This window comes from Poecilia reticulata, chromosome 4 (assembly GCF_904066995.2).
Source record: "Poecilia reticulata chromosome 4, P_reticulata-male-v2, whole genome shotgun sequence".
Taxonomy (NCBI): Eukaryota; Metazoa; Chordata; class Actinopteri; order Cyprinodontiformes; family Poeciliidae; genus Poecilia; species Poecilia reticulata.
The window spans coordinates 27772815-27794421 of record NC_088833.1 but is presented as its reverse complement, the minus strand read 5'-3'; the positions used below and the strand labels follow the sequence as shown (position 1 = coordinate 27794421).

Sequence of the window (21607 nt, the reverse complement as noted above, 5' to 3'; positions counted from 1 at the left end):
TATGAAATCGGAGAGAGGTCCACTTTGACCTCTGCCAATCTCTGACTAGCCTTTACCATAAGCCTCCAGAATAAACTAATTTGCATTCATACTAAATGAAGACACCAAAAGAGTTATTTACCATAGCTAAGATATAACCTTTTTTTCACAGAATCTCACTTTAAAAATCCCCAAATAATGGAGTTGAGAGAATATTTCATTTTCTCTCCAGCGCTGGCGGATCTTTAAATAAAGCGTGACGCAACAGACTTGCTCTCAGCTGTCCGAAACCGCTTTGGAATCTGGGTGGAAATGTCAGAACAAGGCCAGAGCAGCACATGGAAAAGAAGAGGACGAGAAGGAGCTTTTCAGGATGTAGGGGCTGTAGTCGTCTGTGTGTGTGTGTGTGTGTGTGTGTGTGTGTGTGTGTGTGTGTGTGTGTGTGTGTGTGTGTGCGCGCGTGTGTGTGTGTGTGTGCGTGCGTGCGTGCGTGTGTGTGTGTGTTGGGCTGGAGAGGGGTGTACAGGGGTCAAATGTAGTTGCTTGATATCTATATCCTGGCAACAGAGAGTGAGTGATATCTTGTACAACTGTAGCAGGGGATTGGTCAGCGGGTCAGCCAAGGCCCCTCCTATCAGCGCAGCAGCCTAAGAAAAAAAATACCTAAATTCAAAACATCTCTGAAACTTTCCCCACTCTGCACTGTACCCCCCGGCACTTTAACCGAGGTCTCTTTAGTTGTAATCTATTAATGTCTGTGGAGGTCATTTGCTTTTGCTGTAAGCTGAGTTTGGTTTTGTAGCTCAAGCACCGGTGTTTCTTCACGTAGCGCTCACGACAAGCTGGTTCAAAGTGAAGTTTGGCATGACAACATGAACTCACCTTACGCAGCTTTGCAGTATTACCCAGAGTTTCCATTTCGTCGGTAAGTACTCGCATAAACAGTTTTGATATCATGAGATTGTTCAGCCGGATACTTAAAAGGCTCTCATTAACAATGACAGATGCACTGAAAATTGGTGCTTCTTATTGCTATTATCTTAATAGATTTGCTTTTGGGGGTAAAAAAAAAGACTGTTAATTGCCAATAATGGGAACATCCTGTCCTTTGTTTGATGCCAAGTGTGTGTGGAGGTCCAAAGCGCCCTGACGACAGTGGCGTCTGCCCGGATCCTCAGCTGCTGCTTGGTCCTGATATATTTTTATGTGTGGCTCACCTATGGCAACAGTGGTAGTGTGGAGGGGTATTTAGGGCTGATAGCAGACACAAAACCTTACCCACGGATCTTCATCTGATTAATTATTTAAAGAGGATTAAACCATGAAGTTCATGTAAAAAAAAAAGAAAAAAAAGTATTTAATAAGGGGGCTTCTGGTTCAGTGGGTGACCCAGACTGATCCCAGTTTTTCTCAGTCCATGAAAGCCTTTGACAGCTTTATTTACCAAGGTGATGATTATGATGACATGTCATATTACGGTAACTTTACAGTTGTGTGATGAGAAATTAAGTGCATTTTTGGCATTAAACTGGTATTATTTTATCACCTGAATTTGGCTGTCCTAATTTAATTGATATGCATTTGAATTTAAATCTGCCTATATGATTGGATTGTGCTTATATGAACTGGGTTGGTTATGAGTTGGACCTCTTTACCTTGACATTTGCTCATAAGTAAATTATGAGCAATTATGAGTGCTACATAAGTAAATTAAACTGCTCAAATTGTATTATTCTGAAAATCTGGAAGTAGCCACATACTTACGGAAAAAGATTAAATAAAAAAAATTATACATTTCCAGAAAAAAATCCCAACAAAAAATAATGCAAAAGAATTAAATAACTTTGATAGGAAAATGAAGAAAATAGGTAAAAGTAAAAATAAATAAACTAATAATAATAATAATAATAATAATAATAATAATAAAGAAAAACATTAAAGAACACTGGTAAAAAAACACACATAAAGAACAGTAATTTATAACAATTACTGACTTTATATCAGTAATTTTATATTGATATAAAATCAATTACTGAAAAATGTATGTATTTATTTATTTTACTTTTAATAAAAGGCAAAATAAATAAATAATAAATATCTAGGTAGAACATAGATTAGAAAAGAATAAAAACACTGAGAACACAAAGGGAAAACATATAAAACAAAATCAAACAGTATAAATCTATATAGAAAACAAAGTTAAAGAATATAAATATTCCAATATAAAGGTGGAAATTGAACATATGCTGGAATACATTAGCACAAAGATCTAAGTCTAGTGATTAGAAGTGCAGTGAATCATTACAAATTCATCAACATCTCAAGAGTTTAAATCCCTTCATCTTTTTCAGTTTATTTCCAGATCTACGTCCTTGTCGATCTGTTCATCCTTTCTTACCGAATCTACACCAGAAGGCTTATTCCAGCAGAGTTTGTTTCTTGTTTTTATGGACATAGAGAATGTCCTCACAGTCTTTTTGCACATTAAGTTAAAAAATACAGCCTTTAAAATTTCCTGTAAAAAAAAAAAAAAAAGACCAGAGAAAATTTTCTCAAGTTTTTTCTTAGTAAAGCTGTGATCAGTGGCTCTTCAAACTGTCTTTGTGAATGAAAAGCTTGGTAGCCTTCATTTTTTTGTGATTTCATTTTTCTCCACAAGTGTCTATTCTCTCCCCCTAATGAACAAACCACCATGTTTTCACTACCATTTAACTGTTTCGCCTCCCTAAAAGTAAGGGGATAAGGGAAGGGACACTGGGGCTTTCTATTGTTTTGCAGTCATGTCCCTCTTCCAGTCGGGTCTGATGGATGAGGGGGGGGAGACGGTTCTTAAAGCCTTTGAAAAGTGATTAATAACGACACTGGAGAAGGGCCCCCGATAGCCCAGGCTGTTTGTTTTGATTGCATTTTCATCGGCTGCTGTGCCCAACCTGCCAAGAGACAATGGCCGTCCCTGTTTAGCGGTGACCTCTGGCCCTGTCTCGTCTGGAGGCGCTGCGCTGTGTTTAAGTGGATGCTGAACAGCCTTTGCCTCTGGCTACCTGAAAAACTCTCTGAGTAACCCGACACCACAAACGCAGAGAAACCAACTGCGAGAAAAAGGGATAACACCCTCTAAACCAGTGAAGCAAAAATAAATTGTTACATGAAATAAAGAGAAGCAAAAGAAAAAAATATTGTAATAAACCCTAAAAGAAAGAGATGGAATTACTTTATGCCATGTTTATCTGCATAAAAGAACATTGTTCTTTGTAAAACGTAATTTTTCCAAGTTCAGTTATTACTTTTTTCCTCTTTTTTAAAAGGGTGGATTTTTAAAACTTGTTGATTTAAATATTGAAGTGTGAACAGAAACTTTGTACATCCTAGTCTCAAGACTGACATTGTGGCAGTAGTATTATAGGTATTGTTATGATAAATCAGAAACTAGATTACAAAAAGTGAGCAAGCCACACGTGAGTAAGCTTGAGCTGTTGATGTATGATGCGAATAATTAAAAAATGTATTCAAGGTTGTTTTTCTCACTATAAACCTGATGCTCTACTTTAACTCATGAGGTCTGGACTGTCACTGGTCAAAATAAAATGCTGAAGGAGAAAGATTAGAGTTTTATACAGAATAATGAGATGACTGTTAAACTAGTTTGACATAAAAGACCGAGGATTAAAGCTGCTCTTAAAAAGAGCTTAACACGATTTAAGCCCTGGTAAAAACACACCTTTATCTGCTCTATTTAAAGGCATGTCACAGGTTCTCTATATGCTGTTCAGCTAAGCTGTTAACTGGTACATATCGAGACAGATATCATCTCGCGATATTTTAATATTAGCACGCTAATCAGTGAGGCCTCAAGGACGTCTACGAAAACACTGGCTCTTCGTTGCATTGCATATTTCATTACAGGTAATTTCATAACCGTAGTCTGAAGAAATACGTCAAAGTTACACAAACTCTTCATTTTGTGCAGTTAAGGGGAAAAATGTAGGATATTTATGTGTGTTTTAATATTAGCGCGGTTAGCTTAAAGAGTTTCTGAGATAGCCGAATATGCTAGTCTTGTCATGCGCAATTGGCTTATTAGTGAGAAAACCCGAGCGGCTTTTTGTAATATTTATGGTATTCTGGCGGATAAAGCACTTGCTAAAGGTAAATGTAGCTTTTCGTCATTTTAAAAACATATGCTAATACACCCAGTGGAATAAAATAAACTAGTTTAAAATTAGTTGTGCTACCTGGCACGTCAAAGAAAAGTTGTTTTAACCCTTGTGCGTGCGAGGACTGAGGCAAACGTAGAGGTCTATTGAAAATGATACAGGTTTTACGTGTGTGGGGGGTCGGTTGGACACCATTTCGACATACAAGGGTTAAGCACATTCATTGACTAATTCACAAACTATGTCACCCTTTTTTAAAAGGAAGACTTATTTTGTCTTTAAAAATACAACCTATTTCAGCTTAAGTTATAATTTAAGCTGAATGGCTCCACAATTTTACAAAATGTAATAAAAAGTAGTAGTTTATCAGTAAGAGGCACGTGTTAGGCGATATTTTCTTGATAATACTTTCTATAAAACTTCTGCTTTTTAAAAACCACAGATAGAATAAATCCAAATTATTTAGCGCACAGTGTATTATTGAGAAACCCTTATTGTATTAATTAAAGCTCAGTCAAAAATATGTAATTTTTGTTTGTTTGTTTTAATCCAGACCACTTTACACCAGGTGTCAAATGTGGTGGAAAGTATCAAAAAGAACATGGGTGGAAGGGGATAAAAGACTTGTTGAAAAACGCCAAAGTCTTAACTAGTTTCCTTTTAAATACACAAACATTTCCCATGTTCCAATACATAATAAGAATCTCTCCTACAGTCAGAATTGTGACTATTTAAGTCAAAATTACTGGAAAGCTGATAGTTGTAAGTTAAACAGTGTTCACAAAAAACAAAATCTTATTAATAAAACTCATGGGCATTGAAAAAAGTAAAAATCTATACCCAAAACTAGAAGCAATTTTTCACAATTTAGCAAGGTTCTAATAATCTATTAGTCAACATGTTTATTTCAAACGTGTTAAAAACACCAGATGGAACTAAATTAGTTACTCTGGTCCCGTTACAAGCCCAGTTAATCAATAAATGGGTATCAGAACTGAATAAAACTAACTGAATTGGAAAAAAACTAACTAGAGTGAGTCCAAAAAGATAAGTAGACGATTTAAACATGAAAATGACACAACAATTTCATCTTGTGTGGAAGCGTAGTTTTCAGAGCTGAGCTTGATTTTAGTTAACAGGTGACAAAATACTGTTTAAAATTTCTCAGTTTTGAACTTTTACAAGTGGATTTAAAACTTTTCTCATTAAAATCCCTGTTTTAGTGAATCTTTACACAGTGTAGCGCTATCCCATTCTCACTAGCCTTTACTGCTGTAAGTTTTTATTATGAACATGATTTGTGAGAACACAACATTTGCTTTCTTTTATATTTTTATGAACAGAAGAAAGATACCACAGAGTAGTGTGGTGAGATGTTGTTATTCAGCTTTCAATAATAATATGTGTATTTATTGACAGAACTCATGGGCAGTGATTCAGGTTGCTAAATAAAACCAGCTGAGGAGACGTTTACCGAACTGCTGAATCCAATTTGAAGTCCTTTCAGGGTTAAACCCAAAGCAGTGTGTAGCTTCTAATTGTAAGTGCACTTAATAAACTCAAGCTTCAAACTTGTTCTCCAACTACAAAAGTGTGACAGTGAAGGGCTTACTCATCAGCAGGACAAAGACAAAAACATCCCACCCTTATTATTCTTTTTTTTGACATTGCAAGCTGAAACGTAATCCCTCATCTGAAACTCTGCAGTCCCCCGTGGGTGTCTGGCGGATAATTAGAATTTTTTGCTTCATTAGATATGCCTGTGTTTTTTAAGTCAGGTATTAATATCCTTCATCACACAGCGTTGGGGAATTCCAAAACCTAAAATAGTGCCAGCTTCGGATCACGGCTGCCCCGTCAGCCCACCTCTCGGGCTCGTCCGGCTGCACACGCATACCAGAAGTGGTGGCAGCGCTATCGCATAGACCACGGGGGGAATTCCACTCGCCTCAGACTGCAGCACGCGCGTCGCTTCCAGCAGGAACAATGGCGGGGCCGGGCTCTGCGGCAGGTGTAATGTTTCAGGGGAGCAGGTCAAAGTGCCTCTGTCTGAATGGTGCATAATCACCATTATGTGTAGTACAAATATTCAGTATTATGCAGGCTGACTTCTTCACAATGGATGTGACTTCAAGAATGGCTGCCTGCAGGACTCCTCCTTCCTTTCTTCCCCCTGACTGGGTGGCCACATCTCAGCCCTGCACATCAACTCTGACTCTGTTTGCTGACTGCACACCTTTTTTTAAAAAATAAATAAAAACTACAAATTAAAACGCTCTACAAAACCTTTTTACAGAATTGATTGTTGTAAGATAACTGACTGACAAAGATGTCTCTCTTTGCAGACTCAGGGACCCGTCATCTCTGCTGTCCTGGAGAGAAGGCTCATTATTTACTACAATGAGCCAGCCGGGACAGACGGCTGACTTCTTCAGTCAGGATGTGTTTAACCAGTTGTTTGATATGCTGGACCAGTGAGTGAATATTATGAAAAAACAAACATCTGAATTATTCGTGGAAATTGGTGACTGTAAGTAACTTTAAAAAAAAATGCCCATGAACAATGTTCTTGTTTTTGTCTTGCTTAGGTCTACCATCCATTCAGTCCAGCCCATTGAGCTCAACTTCACCGAGAGTCCGACTGATGGCTCAGCGGGGAACACCATTCAGATCAGTATGGACTGCATAACGATGCATGAGCCAGACGACATGGTTTCTGTGAGTATGTCGATTTCACAGAAATTAGTTTAGCTGTTTTTGACTCTCTGTCTGAGATGATTTGACTGAAGGATGTAGAGAAGCGACAATAATGAAAAAAACCACAAAAAAAACTCTTACTACAATTTTAAATATGCACTGCAGCAAGTCAGCTGATTTTTTCCAATAGGATACAAAAATGGCAGCAATGTTCAAATCTATTTTTGGATCTCTTAAAACTGCAGTATGAACTTTTATAAAATATTTTTTACATCTTCAAACTGTCACCATGTTGTGACAGTTTGGTCCAATCAAGCTCATGCATGTGCTGCTCAATGTGCTAATGGTGGAGAAACAACTTACTGTTCCAGGAAAACTCTATATCCACTGTCATTTGTGGCTGTGCTAACTAGCTTTAGCATTTGTAGTAGGCTACGCTGAGGTAAACCAGCTGTAGCCTAGCAGAGAGCAAGTTGGAGGGTGTACACGAGGGTGTACAGGAGGAGTGTGACAGCGCAGCACACTCCTCCTGGTTCTAATTGGTTGTTTCTGATGCAGCTGTGTATTTGATCATAAGTTATCTGTCTTAAATTATACTGTCACAACTTAATGACTGTAACAAGTATGTAAAACACACACACACATATATATATATATATATATATATATATATATATATATATATATATATATATATATATATATATATATATATATATATATATATATATATTCGTAAAAGTAACATTCTGTAGCTTTCAAGCTGTGACGCCATCAGCCACATGAACAGTGTAACGTCTGTCTCTTTACCCACCATCAGAAATCACTTTCAGTATGCCTCAATAGGACTTTCAATGCTAAAGCTCTTTCTGCTTTCAATGTTCATGTTAGCAGTGGAATTTCTTTGGGCCCAGTTGTGTAAATGAGGATCTGAGCTGAGCTGTGAGAAAGCCGGTTTATCTGTGACCGTCTGAGATGTTGTCAGGAAGGATTTTATCTCATCTAGACTGAGCTGCGTTTAACCTGGGTGGCCCCCCGGCTCCTGAGAACAGTAGATCACAAACCGCGTTCATGGTTGGATGGGCACTTAGATTGTCACATGATCCCCTCCAGTCTGAAAATCAAACTAATCTTTATTAGCGCTTGTCACTTTAAGCATAATATGTTTTCATTAAAAAAAAAAACATTTAAAAACTGTTTAAATTTTACATTTTCATTGTTTCTTTCTTTGTCTGTCCTTGTCACACATGAATCTTTAATATATACAGTGCCTTGCAAAAGTATTAATACTCTTAATCTTCTCACATTTTGGTAAGTTACAAACACAAATTGCAGTTTATCACCCTACATAATGTACTGGATAACTGTGAAGGAGAACCAAAAGGAAAGTGAATTTCAAAGATTTTAACAAATAAAAATCTAACAAGTGTTTGTGTAGTAAGGGGTCTATATGATATGCCTATGATAATCTAAAAATAAACAAGTGCAACACATTTCCCTTAGAAGTCACATGATTAGTTGTGTGTGATTTAATCTCAGTATAAATGCAGCTGCTCTGTGAAGTCCTCAGAGATTTGTTAGAGAGCATAAGTGAACAAAAAGCCTCATGAAGAGCAGCAGACAGGTCAGGGATAACGCTGTGGAGAAGTTTAAAGCTGGGTAGATTATTAAACAACATCGCAAGCTTTGAACAAAAGTTACTAAGTATTTAAGAGCATGGTATGACTAGGTCTGTCACAATAAGCAATAAATCAATGAATCGCATGATAAATTAAAATAAATTCAATTTCCATTTACATGATTTATAATTTTTCTCTTTCTTTTTCTCTCTTTTTCTATCGTTTCTCTCTTTCTATCAAAAGTAGTTTAATTGTTTATTTTGGACATTTAAAAGTCTTCCAGTGACTTGACGAAACATTCATTAGAATTTAAAGTATATTGATCTTTGAGAATATGTTCTTGTATTATTATGCCATTACCATTATGTAATTTAGATTGTTTCAAGCAACAATATTATACACTAGCAAACTGACACTACCAAACACAAACTTACCCTTTCTAGCTAGCTAGTTTTTTGTTTGCTTCCATCATGGTTAAATGGACATTTATCACCAGTTGGCGGGACAACGTTCTACATTTCTATGAAGATGCAGGTTTTAAATTTACATCATAATGGTCTTAAAATATCTTAAATTTGAGATGGTGAAACCTAGAGAAACCCCGATAGTGTTGTTGAAGGATGAAATCCATTCGATCTCATTTTAGTTGTCAAAGACTCCACAGTGAAACATGGTGGTGGCTGCATCATGCTGTAGAGATGCTTCCACAAGAGCATTGAAGCTGGTCAGACTTGATGTGACGATAATTCAGTGATGCTGGAAGAAAACCTGTCAGAAAAAAACCCTTGGGACTGGGATTCATCAGAACAACAATCCTTGATTTGCAGCCAGGACGTTTTTCCAGATCTTACTTTGAAAGAATTTTGAAAACTATAATTTTTCTTCTGGTTTACACTATTCACTTTGCACAGCTTTGTGCTAGTTTGAGCTCAAATTCCAACTAAGTACATTGATATTTTTGGTTATACAACCAAAAATATGACAAAATGTGAAAAGGTTTGAGCATCAATGTTTTTTCAAATCACAGTAAGTTAGTAGGCTTTGTCCCTATTTGCACAGAATAAGCATGTAATAAATAAATGACTCCCCAATGTCTGCTTTTTACGTGGTGCATTCGCACGGGATTAACAACACAGACAATCATTCACTCAATCACTAGCCAAATTTTATTCGTGTAGCACCTTTCAGCAGCAAGGCCTTTCAAAGTGCTTTACATCATAAAAACCCAAAAATGCAAAGTATATTAGAACACACAGTCAACAACATTACATTACTATTGAATTATTATAAGTAGTATGTGGTTGCTAGGTAAAACTAGAGATACACCGATCCAATATTTATATCTGTATTGGTCTCAACATTGAAGCAAATTCTTGATCAGGTATCTTGACAATATGTCCGATCCATAAGGGCTGATCTATTTAGCCTAGCTCTATGCTTTGTGCTCTCAGCGACGTTAGTGATTATTAACTTATTTTAAATTACATCTAGAATTCATATTTACCCTTTCTTTGAAAGACGGTTTGTTGCAGTTTTTTATTTTATTTTTTTGCACGTTTGACCAAAGTAGCCACCCTATTGTTTTTTTTATCAGTTTCTTTATTATTTATTTTCCATTGGCTGTTTTACTCCTAATTGCACCGACTGAACAAATTAAAGTTGTTTTTACAAGCTTGTGAAGTTGTTGATGTATTTAAATGTGCTGTACTGGTGCGGAGTTATCAAATAAATTTGTAATTCACTACATTTATGTCTCTGTTTAAAAAAAAAAAAAGAGAGAAACTTTTTAATTCAATTCAACACTGTTTTTCTGTATTGGATCGGTATTGGCCGATACTAAACCAAAGATATCTTTATTGGTATTGGAAGTGGATTGGTGCATCCTTTGAAAAAATAAATCCCATACGAATAGAGACACTTCCACTTACAGAGAAATATTGCTATTCTTACAGGTTTAGTTTCAACTAAATCGATGAAAACATAAGTGCATATTTAGATGTCCTATAATTATTTAATAAAGCATGCGCTACATGATCTCGCCTGCGGTTGACCTTTAATGAGGGATATTTACTTGTCGGTTTTGCTGCTTAGAGATGGTGTGTGTTTTCCCCTCCCTGTGTTGGAATGTCGTTGTCCAGCCAGAGAGGGAGAAGAAAAAAAAACACAGCAAATAAAATTTCTGTTTAAGGAGCTGAGTGATGTTACCCCTGTGCATCCCCCAAGGGGGCGTGTGCTCTCTTGAACCGGTGATTAATGGCCCCACCACCCACTTTCCTCCACTCCAAAAGAGGGGTGTGGCTCAATGATTGGCACGCCAGCAACTTAGGGAGCATCCGTGGCATCCTGCCAGTCACCAAGCCACGACTGTTATTATCAAGTCTGCTGTGATTAAAAGCTGCGGTGGGCAAACCCGACCTCACCTTATCCCCCTTCGTCTTCCACTCATGAAAAGGTGTGCCCCGTTTTTTAAATCTCTCTCTCTACACTCTTATGTCGCTCAAACACCCCGGGGGGGAAACTATTTGTGTTGTAGGGTTTGTGTTTAATCTGAAATTCTTTTTATTCTGAATTTTCTTTTCTATAGCTTCAGGGCAAGAATTTACCACAGCACCTGCCTCTCCTGCAGAGGTCTCCGCTCCCATCTATCAGTGCTTTTCCAGGTAGAGGTGGGGGTCGGAACAGAGAAGGTGGTGGTGGGGGGTGGACCAGAAGATTGAATAACATGAGGAATGTAGCAGGAATAGCGGCTGGAGAGAGGCTCTGTCCCGGCCCAAACAGCTGATTTAACCGGGAGATAAAGCTCTGATCAGCTGTGCGTGGAAGATGCAGCAGCTAAGCTGACAGAATGAGGTCCTCTTCTGTCACAGGTCAGAGTTTAAACGGCTTCACCGCGGAGTAGCTCAATCGACACACGGCGTCCCAGAGATCTAATTACATGTTTGTGTTGGGGTTTGTGCTGTTTGGCCACACCTCTGCTGCGCCGCCTCCCCCCTTGCTCTGAGCCGGAGCGCAGGAACGTTTTCTACGCCTTTTATAAAACTGAACAAACCGCAGCTCTTATCCTCGCAGTATAAACTAACAGTGAAAGCTATTGATATGTTTCTATTCACTCTTCCTTAGCTGTTTGAGTTTTTTTCCTACAATTTACCTGGGAAAACAGAAATGGACCACCTTAATTTTGATATTATGAAAGCATCGTGGAGCACAGCTTGACGTTTAACCTGGATTAGAAACAGAACATGATGGAGAGTTTTAATGCTCCGCCAGTTTGCCTCCGGCGTGTGAAGAGGTGCTTTTAAGGCGCAGCTGTTTGTCATAAGAGCTCCTCATGGTCCAATAGAACAGTCCTGTCTCTTATTTTCTAAAATGTACTTTTTTTAAAATGTGAAGAAAGGAACCGGAGGGTATTTAAAGGCTATTGTTTTATAAATCTGTATTCAGCAAGTGTTCCTTCTGCATCTGTTCAGATTTAGTATATTACTAAATTCAAAACATTTATGATTCAAAGGCAATTTTCCTAACATTTACTACAAATATAGCAAAGTTCATACTTTTGGTTGATCTCTTTTAGGGCTGCAATTAACAGTTATTTTGTTAATTGATTATTCTGATGATTAATCGTATAAAAACACTTTCTGCAGATATTTCATTTCTCCACTTGAGCCTTTTTTTACACATTAGAAATACATCAGTAGGTGCAAATAAAAAAGTTTAAAAAAAATTTTGAACAGTGTAAGACAAATATTAATGCAGAAACTGTTCCTTTAGTGAAAGCTTGATCATCTGTAGAAAATGATCAAGAATGCATCCTAACCAATCCTAACATCAACACGTGTGGGGCTGGTCTATTTTTTGGATTAACCAGTTAATAATTGGATAAAGAGATTTTTTTTTTTTTTACAGAATTTGAACCAAGTGAAGCTAAAATTACCACTTGAAGTTTTGGGTAGAATATATTTTCAGACAAAGAAGGCTTTATTAATCTTTTTTGAGTCTTTATATTCCAGTTAATGATTTATCGTTTATTAAATTAGTTGACAATTATTTCAGTCGTCGATTCATCCCGATTAATTGGATTAATCGGTTCAGCCATTATCTCGTCACAGACCAACGACAAGTCTTCATTTTCTATCAGGATTTGACTTGCCAATCATCAGAGGAAGTTGCATAGCGTCTCTGGTTTGACTCCACTCTTCTCTCTTCTGTTTATTTTTTTCTTTTTGTTTTGTAGAGTCTTTAGACAGCAAGCACTAATTTGTGAGGTTTATGGACAATTTGTCCAGTTTTTAAGGGATTTACAGTAACAGTCCTCTTTGTCACAGAGGTCAAACAAATGCAGATTTTGCTCTCTGATAAACCAAACTGTTTTATTTTTAGTCAACAGATTATCGGGAAACTGCTGCTCTAAAGTAGATTTAAATAGAAGAGCTGATTTGAAGGATCGCCACCCAGGTGATGCTCCATTGAGCGCTTGCATCTGTCAGTCGGGATGAGAGCTTGCTGTGTGTTTAGGTCAGGTGTCTGTGCCTACCCAGACACTGCAGTTTGACACCTGATACTAAACTAATCTGGCCGACTTTAGGAACAGGCTCTTAAAGAGGAAAAAAACTTTAGAAAAGCCTCTTTTGTCTGAGCCCCTGGATTTGCTGATCCCGCTGCAGATCCTATATAGCCATACATCCTTTCACACTGTTGCATTTCATTTTGCACCGTTTACGCTGACCTTTAATATCTTGCTGTTTGTTACATGTATAAATATATATAAATGTGATCTAATTCAAAGCTTAAGGTAAGGTTGAATGATGACTTGTCTTGTGGTACATTATGCAGAACAAAGCACCTCAGATTAAATCCGACAGCTAAAGGTCCGGCAGCATGAATGAAGCCACTGTTTTCTACAACAAACACCAGGTACTCTAACTGCATTTTACAAGTCTGTGTTGTTTCAGCTTAATTAGAAGTTTGTTTAGCTAAGCAAGTTGTCTCCCTCCAAAGCGTCGGCTCGGCCCTCTGGATTGAGCTCTTTCAAGTGTTGATTTTTCCCTTTTGTGTCAGACTGACCTGCAGGCCTGTAGCCTCTGGCTCTGAACAGGGTGTGGTTGATTAATAGGAGACGCTAAATTCACATCATAGGTCTGCTTAGGTTTTCAGATAGCTTCAAATCACTCAGCCCACATGACCAGAGCGTCTGCCCCGCTGGCTGCAGCAATGCGTGTGATTTGTGTCCCACTGACCGCTCTGCTGTCTAGGCGCTGTGTGACTCCAATGCTCAATTTGCATCTTAAACTTTTAATGTTGAATATACCAGTCTGCAGATTTTTATTGTTTCTTTTATGTAATCTCATTTTTAGCATAAAATATTTTTTTAAACTTTTTTTTTTAAGGCTTTAGAGTTAAACTGAACAAAAATATTTGTCGCATTTAAATCCTGAAAAACAGTAAAAGCTTCTGTTCACGTTTTTATCAGGAACTTTTATTTGCATTGTATTTGTATGGAAAGTTCAAATGGCTCATCACATGGTGTGTGGAAAACTTCAAAAAGAAATACCTATATCTTTCTTTCAAAAAAGAAAGACAACAATGTTAGTTGCTCTTTGATAAAGTGCAACTAACATTGTAGTCCAGTCAGCAGATTGCCCCACCTGAGCTTGCGCAGTCTGTCGCTCCTCCAGAGTTAGGTTTGTAGTTGTGCCGCACTCTTTCTGTTTTCATACGGTTGATTGAACAATGCCGAATGAGACGGAATATTGTTTTATAACTTCACTAATTTAATCTTCCCCACAACTTCACTCTCTGCTGAGTTCCTCGGTCTTCAAGATGCTGTTTGCTCACTAATGTTCTCTAACAAACCTTTATTCATGTATATTTCTCTATTATTTGTACTTAGATTGACTTCATTCACTAATTTGCTGCCGTCTGAAGACAGTTGCTCTGTAAGGGTCTAAACATAAATGCTTGTCACAATTTTGAGATTTTTACTCGCTAAAAATTTGTAAAGCAATGTAAACCTGTTGCAATAATCAATGAATTGCACAATAAGTTGAAATGAGATTGTTCATTTCGATTCTGATTAATATTTTAGAAATTTTATTTAGAAAGAGTTCATAATCCATTGTAGTTAAGGTTTCATTTTTTATTGCATATTTAAAATATCTTCCAGATTCAGTGTTGTATTCTTTATAAAGTGAATATTTATTGGTCTGAGAGGGCATGGTTGCATTATTATGCCATTATTAATATATCACTTAAAAATGGACTCAGAACAACGTTATTATTGTTTACTGGCACAATTTGTCATTCAACAAAATTTGTTGTGACAGCGAGTCTAAGCGCATTTATTCTCTTCCTTCCACTTCTCGGTTATGCACTAATCTTTGTTAATCTGTCACTGACATTTGTGTAGTGATACAAAAGTAGAAACGTTGAAGGAGCGTGAATTCCTTTGCAAGGCAACGCATAAAATAATTCCTGCAAATGTTTTCTTTTCTTGTAAAGCTCACAAAAATGAAAATGAAAGAAGTCAATTCCTCCCAATGACGAGCGTTTGATTGCCAGAGATTCTGGAGAGCTGCAATCCTGCTGTCATCACCAGTACTTCACCTGAGAAACAATGCATGTTTCCTAAACAGATCTGCTGCAGTCATCTCTGGTAGATACAAACAATCTGCAGGAGCCACATTGTTTCCCAAAGAGCCCCCCAACCCCTCGACTGATTAAAGGATGGAGAGGAGATCAATTCATATGCAAACTTTACTCTCTTCCAGTCTGCAGCCTGCTGTGTTTCACTCTCATGTTTACATGTTCATCATTATCCCCCTTATTCAAACGTATTTTGTTGCTATGCTTTAATGCAATTCAATATTTAATTCCCAGAGGGAAATTAAACAATAGATGTCTAACATCCACAGGAATAAATAACTTTAATGGAATTTTTTATACATATATTTTAAGTTAAACATATTTAATCTGCGTAAGCATTAAGAAAAATCCCGAAATGAAGTAAATTTGCAGCAGCTGACATTGTTTCTGCTGGATCTGAAGTTACAAAATCGAAATAATTCCCTCCCTCCCCTTCCAACATTTACCTCGGAGCAGCTCCACCGAGGTAGACTCAGAAGGCTCTTCTTCTGGGGATGGGTGTGGAGTGTGGAGTCAGGTATTGGACAGGTAGCTGCAAACCCCTCCCCTCTCCTCCAGAACTTATAAACCAACTACCCATAGATCCCTGAAGAAGCTCCCGCTCGTCTACTTTGCATCCGTAGTGCACATCCACTCCTTTCAGAGAGAGAAGGAGAGATTTGTGAAACCCTGGAGCCAGTGGAGCAAACAGCAGCAGCTCTGCTCAACCTCAGCGCCAACATGTTGTACCTGGAGACAGCGACCACCAACTCCTACAACGAGGTAAGGCCAGCCAGTCGGCCCGTGGGTCCAGCTCCAGATGTTGGACCCCAGCATCGTTGAAAACACGTTAAGAGTGTAGGCCTTCTCCTTTTTTATTTATTTTAGTTTGACTTATTAAATCCTTAAAAATCTTTCTTGGTTCTTGGTGGCTGAACCAAAACATGACAAATGAACTAATGACTTAAAATCTGGAAACAGTGCCAACAATATTATTTGCCATTAAGTTTATTTTTGTTTTTTATTCCCCCTCAGAGGTTTTATTTTTATATACCAGTGAATGTTTGTGTGGATCTTTTTGCAAAGAGACAGAGCAGAGGAATGTAAACACCTGAAAACCTGTTTGAATCCTTCGCTCTTGTGAAATGGCTGCTGTCTGGCTGGGCACGGCCTCAGTCAGGGGACGTGATTTGCTTTGTGTCGGGTTGTTGTTAGGCGGGCATTTTACACGGTGCAAAAAGCTGTTTGTCGTACCGTTGGATGCTTTTATGGGCAGACATTTGTCTGCAGACAGTGGTTACCGAAATGGAAACATGGCAGAAGTAGATGAGAGCAATCATGAAGATCGTGAGGTTTTATTTATTGGCACTGACATTTTGTACATTTTACAAAATGTCAGCATTCCTACACTATTTAGTTCTGTTAGAACTTTAAAAAAGCATTTAATTTAAATGGGTATAATATTGTCACATTCCTAAAAATAATGGCTCAAATCATTTTTTTAAATTAAAATAATTATGGCAAAAAATGCTTTGGACCATTTAAGGAAGGTGACGATGTGTAACGATGGACATTTATGGAGCAGTTTGAAAATAAAACTCTTCCTTTTTTATTCCTCTGATAGAATAAACATAGGACATGCAAATTGTTAGTTCAAAAAACATTTTAGAAGACCAAAATATCTGGGGCGAAAATAAATGTAGCTCTTTTTCTGTAAGATAGACATTATAAGGTGTTGTTTAAAATCACTCAAGTTTAATCATTATGTTCGCTAACCAAACAAGATAAAACCAGAAAAAACGGGTTCAGACTCCCATCATCACCGCTTTAGTCTAAAACTGTCGATTTTCTGTCACCAATCCTCTGTCCAGAGCAGAGGTTGACTGGTTGATTGATTCTCAGATTGCAGGTTGCAGATAGCAGGTGTGTCATGTCCGTGTCTTTTAAGTTGTAGAGTGGTGGTGGGTGGTGAAGGGGGCTGGGAGAGGGGCTTCTTTAAGTGGTGTCCAGCTCAATACCTGCAGCACACGGGGTATCGGGTTGCCCCCGTCTCCAGTCTCCAGGGAGCCGCTGCGGTCATTAGAATAGGGCTGGCCAGGCGTTGCTGTTTGGTCCAGGCTCCTAATTGCTTTAATGGTATGTTGATGTAGATACAATCACCTGCTCTGCCCACCCCAGCAGGTATGAGGTGCAGATAGACCCGCACCCAGGCCCCCACCTCAACGCCCCCTGCCCCCACTCACCCCCTGTTGAGCCTTTAATGCCTCCTACCCCTGTGGTCACTCATCACAGTCCCCCAGATGCTCTTAGACTCCGGCCCAGGGAGCGTGGAGGGTCACCAGAGAGGCTGGAATGGGAGTTATTCCCCCCTCAGGCCAGGTCTACTCTGGCTCCTGTTGTCTCTCAGGCCACCAGTCTGTTGTAAAATCACTGCTGGACCAATAAATGCAGCAAGAGGATCGCTTGTTGAAGTTTGGTAAGAAATATTAGAGTTTTGACATGTAATGGACCAACAATCCCTATTTAGCTCTGGCCAGTTAAAGTGCAGTTTAGTTTATTTATATAGCTCATACTGAACATGCATGACAATTCACAGCATTTCAACCCATTCCATCTGATTCTAGTTATCAAACAGTACATCATTCTGAGTTAGAAACTTTTTTAAACCACTTGGAATAAGGAAACCCAGCAGGTTGCATCCAGTCAACGACTTGCAGCATTCACTCCTCCTGGACTAGCACAATGCTTGAGTTGTTAGAGCAACCACTCATACAGAGTGTGTAGCGATCACAGTGGAGAGGAAAAACTCCCCTTTAACAGGAAGAAACCTCCAGCAGAACCTGGCTCAGTACGAGCCACAGCCAACAGATCTGATTTTAGTTTGGTAACGTTAAATTTTCTTGTCTATTTAAATCTGATTTGATTTTTGTCTTCATTAAACTCATCAAAACTAACTGCTTTCAACTTAAGCACATTAAAAACAACTTTGATTCAGCTTTGAATTTTGCACACACAAAAAAAGGTAAAAGGTAAAAGCTTTGATGAAAAAACCATCAGAGCAGGATAAAGTTTAAGCCTTTGATTGTTTTTTTTTTGTTTTTGTTTTTTTGCTTGGTTCAAAATTTATTTCTGTCAAAGGACATCTTTATTGTCAACATGTTTTCTGCTTTACATGTACGCATTGAAGTAAAACAAAGTTTACATTAGTCAGCTTATATGTGTCAAAGTGTTGCATTGGAAAACTGGTCAGTGCATCTCTTGGTTTTCCAAAAAAGCCATGGATACTTTAATAGCATCTGTCATTGGCTTATCAATAAATACACAGCAGAATGGAGCAGAGGGTAATTTAATGTGTTAGTATGCCATACCAAATGGGAATGTGTTGGCCCTATCAGTACCGCCTAATTTAGTGCTGCCAAGTGTATTCCAGGTATTCCTGATATGTGTTGTGCATAATTCGGATTCCAACATTGCAGCGAACAGGCAATCGCTGTAAAGGTCAGCGCTCTTTCTTTTTTCCCCTCCTGCCATCCTGAAGCGGTTCCCCTCAGTCAGCGTTCATCACAGACACAGAAACAGACCTGAAACAGTCAGCCAAACCCTTCAGCAGCTTTATTAAAGGCCTGTGAGGATGTCAGGACTGCTGATTTACTCCCAACATCCCAGCGGCCCAAGCACACTGACGGCCATAAACGGGAGGAATTTTTAAGACCTGCTAAAGTGGTTATTAACCAGTTACTGTATTATAGTGGAATGAGATCTCATTAAAGGAAGCAAAGAGAGGCAAAAAGTGCCTTGCACAAGCCCTTTTTCTTTTGAATCTCTCACTTCCAGCCAGTTAAACATGAAAACCCGATGAGCTCAGGTGAGACTGCTAACTACCCAATTATGGGTTTGTCTGCCGATTCTCATCTTTGATCCTAATATTCAGTTGAGCCATGACGAGGATTGTTTGGGAGCGTGCCAGACGCTCTGCTTTCTGTTTTTTAGCTTTAATCTGTTTGGTCTCAGGCCAGCATCAGCTTTATTCCCCCCTCTTCTTATCTTTCTTTAGAATAATTCAGGATTGATAATTGGTGCCTGTCACATCCCCCATGGCCGGCTCTCCTGCATCAGGTGCTATGGGTGGCTGTGTCATCTCACTGCCTGATCGCCTCAGTGGGAGTTGCACCACAGTTCAAAGGGATCGCTCTGATATCATCGTCAGTCATTCTCACATACGGGAAAACGCCGCCCAAACAGGAAACTCAGCCAATCAGGGACCGCCCTTTTTTTATGCAGAAAAGGTCGGTTCACTAATAACGTATCTAGCTTTGAAACGAAACCGTTCGATCGTATCTTTTTTTGCTGCTTTCGGATCACATGGACTCTGCAGCCTATTGAGTTGAAGCCCTCCTAATGCTTATGTGTGTTTAGTCCTTTGTGAGAGACGGTGTGTGTGTGTTTTAAAAAAACTGGAGAATCTCCAACAGAAGAAGATTTTCTTTCAGTCCGAGTTTTTGTCCTCCATTCACTAAACACCCGTCTCCTAACACCTGCATGACCGCCATAATTGTCCTGCAGAAAAGCTTCCCGTGAGCTCTGTTGTCATAGTTTCCGGAGGGGGTGAGGTGGAGGCTAAGTGACCCTCATCCAAACAGTGAACCTCTGTTGCTCAAACACATCCAGGTTTACTCAGATGACCTCTTTCAGGTGTGTCAGTCTGACTCTTTCCTTCGTCTCTGCCTGAGTCACAGCACATGGATCCATGAGTAATAAACATGGCTCATCGATTTCTAAATCCTCTCCTTGGCTATCTGTTGTATAAACCACGTTCTCTCTCTCTCTCTCTCTCTCTTTCTGGCTCTCTGTGTTTTGCTCGTCACCTGGCACAACACTAACACCTGGCAACGTGGTGGGTGTGAGGCGGACAGCTGTGGTCAGCTTGAAATAAACGAGAGTCACCCCCCCACCCCCCCCCCCGAGAGATTAATGGCCCTCCGACGAGCGAGACACGGCACCTCGTCCAGGAATGTGCCATTTATAAACGGAAAGGAATGGGGTGAATGGCCTGGCTCTGACCCAGGCTTACTCTCCATCCTGTCCGAAGGCTGACATTTGAATTCCTCCTGTCGGGAGAGTTCGACCGATGGAGAGGAGATAATTTAATAGATTATTTAGATTTTATTTATTTTTTTATTTTAAACAAATTTCTGATTAATGAGGCTAACCATATTCTGTTGATTTTTGTAGGGTTTTAATGAAGTCCATATTTGTAATGTTTTTCTCCCTAATTTTCCTTTTATCCTAATTCACTAAACTTCAGTGTCAGATCTGTTTCAGGAATAACAGGGTTTCCCCATTAAAACCTGCTACCTGGTGGTAGGGGCACTAAGTCGGTCCACTGTGTTTTTGTGACAAAAATATTTAACAGGTTACAAAAATTCAAAGGTACAGGAGCAGGCACCATGAGCAGGAAATAATGCCATGTGAGGCCAGCGGGCAGGAGCAGGGACGGCCCAATTGGTGCGGACCCCCAATTCACTGAGTCAACTATAAACCTATCACTGTTACTGCCGTGGAAAAAACAATTTCAGATGAACGACACTTGGCCTGGTGGCCCACCAAGCTTTGATAATACACCCCGGGAAAACCCTGAGTCATCAGTTCTTCTCTTTTTAGTCGTGAAATGAACAAGACAAAAAAAAAAATCCACTGTAGTTTCTGACCACATTCCTTTGTTTTGTTCTCCCTCCTCATCATTCTGCTCATTTCCTCTCTAGTCGCAGTACACGAACCTGGGGCTCCTGAACAGCATGGAGCAGAACAACGGTTCGACCTCCACCAGCCCCTACAACAACGAACACGCTCAGAACAGCGTGACCGCCCCGTCGCCCTACGCCCAGCCCAGCTCCACCTTCGACGCCCTGTCCCCATCACCGGCCATCCCCTCCAACACAGACTACGCCGGGCCGCACACCTTCGACGTGTCCTTCCAGCAGTCCAGCACAGCCAAGTCTGCCACCTGGACAGTAAGAGTCCCACCCATCCATCTCTTGTTTTTGTTTTCACTGTGGAGACCTGGCTCTATTCTTCTGAAGGTTTCTGCCTTCATCACCAAGGTTTGATAAAGCAACAGTTTGAAAATGGCACAAATTTTCCATCATGATCATCAGTAGGCCTATATCAATAACATATTCTGCTGGACTTTTAGGAAGGTGAATATGACGCAAGTTCATCTTCTCAATGACTAACTTTTAATTTTGTACAAAATGCTTTACACTGGAACTGGAAGACATTTTAAAAATCCAAAATCAAACGCAATAAGCAAAAACGATTTCAAAAAAGCGGTAATAAAGCTCACACACAACCGAAACCATAAATAAAATCAGTTCAGTTTGAGGCAAATCCAGGTAAGTTACTGATAACTGCGGTAGCCAAACTCCTAACATTTGAGCTTTTTTCACCCTTTTCCTTTCTTAAAATCTTCTTTAACAACTGTATTTCTTGACACATCCTTCAGTTTTGTAAGCTTTCAGTATCAGATGCTAAAGGGAACCA

The 21607-nt window shown here is 39.1% G+C and overlaps 1 protein-coding gene across 7 annotated transcripts in view; it reads left to right on the top strand.

Moving 5' to 3' along the window:
- Window positions 1-666: 666 nt before the first annotated feature.
- tp63 (tumor protein p63) overlaps window positions 667-21607 on the top strand; it is a 40013-nt gene continuing 19072 nt past the window's right edge. Inside the window, exons 1-4 of one of the 7 annotated variants that reach the window (XM_008407663.3) lie at window positions 667-904; window positions 6479-6607; window positions 6722-6851; window positions 20830-21078. In XM_008407663.3, coding sequence (XP_008405885.1) covers window positions 852-904; window positions 6479-6607; window positions 6722-6851; window positions 20830-21078 — 561 coding nt within the window. In that variant the 5' untranslated portion in view covers window positions 667-851. Of the gene's footprint in view, window positions 905-3764; window positions 3883-6478; window positions 6608-6721; window positions 6852-15580; window positions 15851-20829; window positions 21079-21607 lie in introns of those variants that run through there. The other 6 variants (XM_008407662.3, XM_008407657.3, XM_008407658.3 and 3 more) reach the window with 6 other exon arrangements.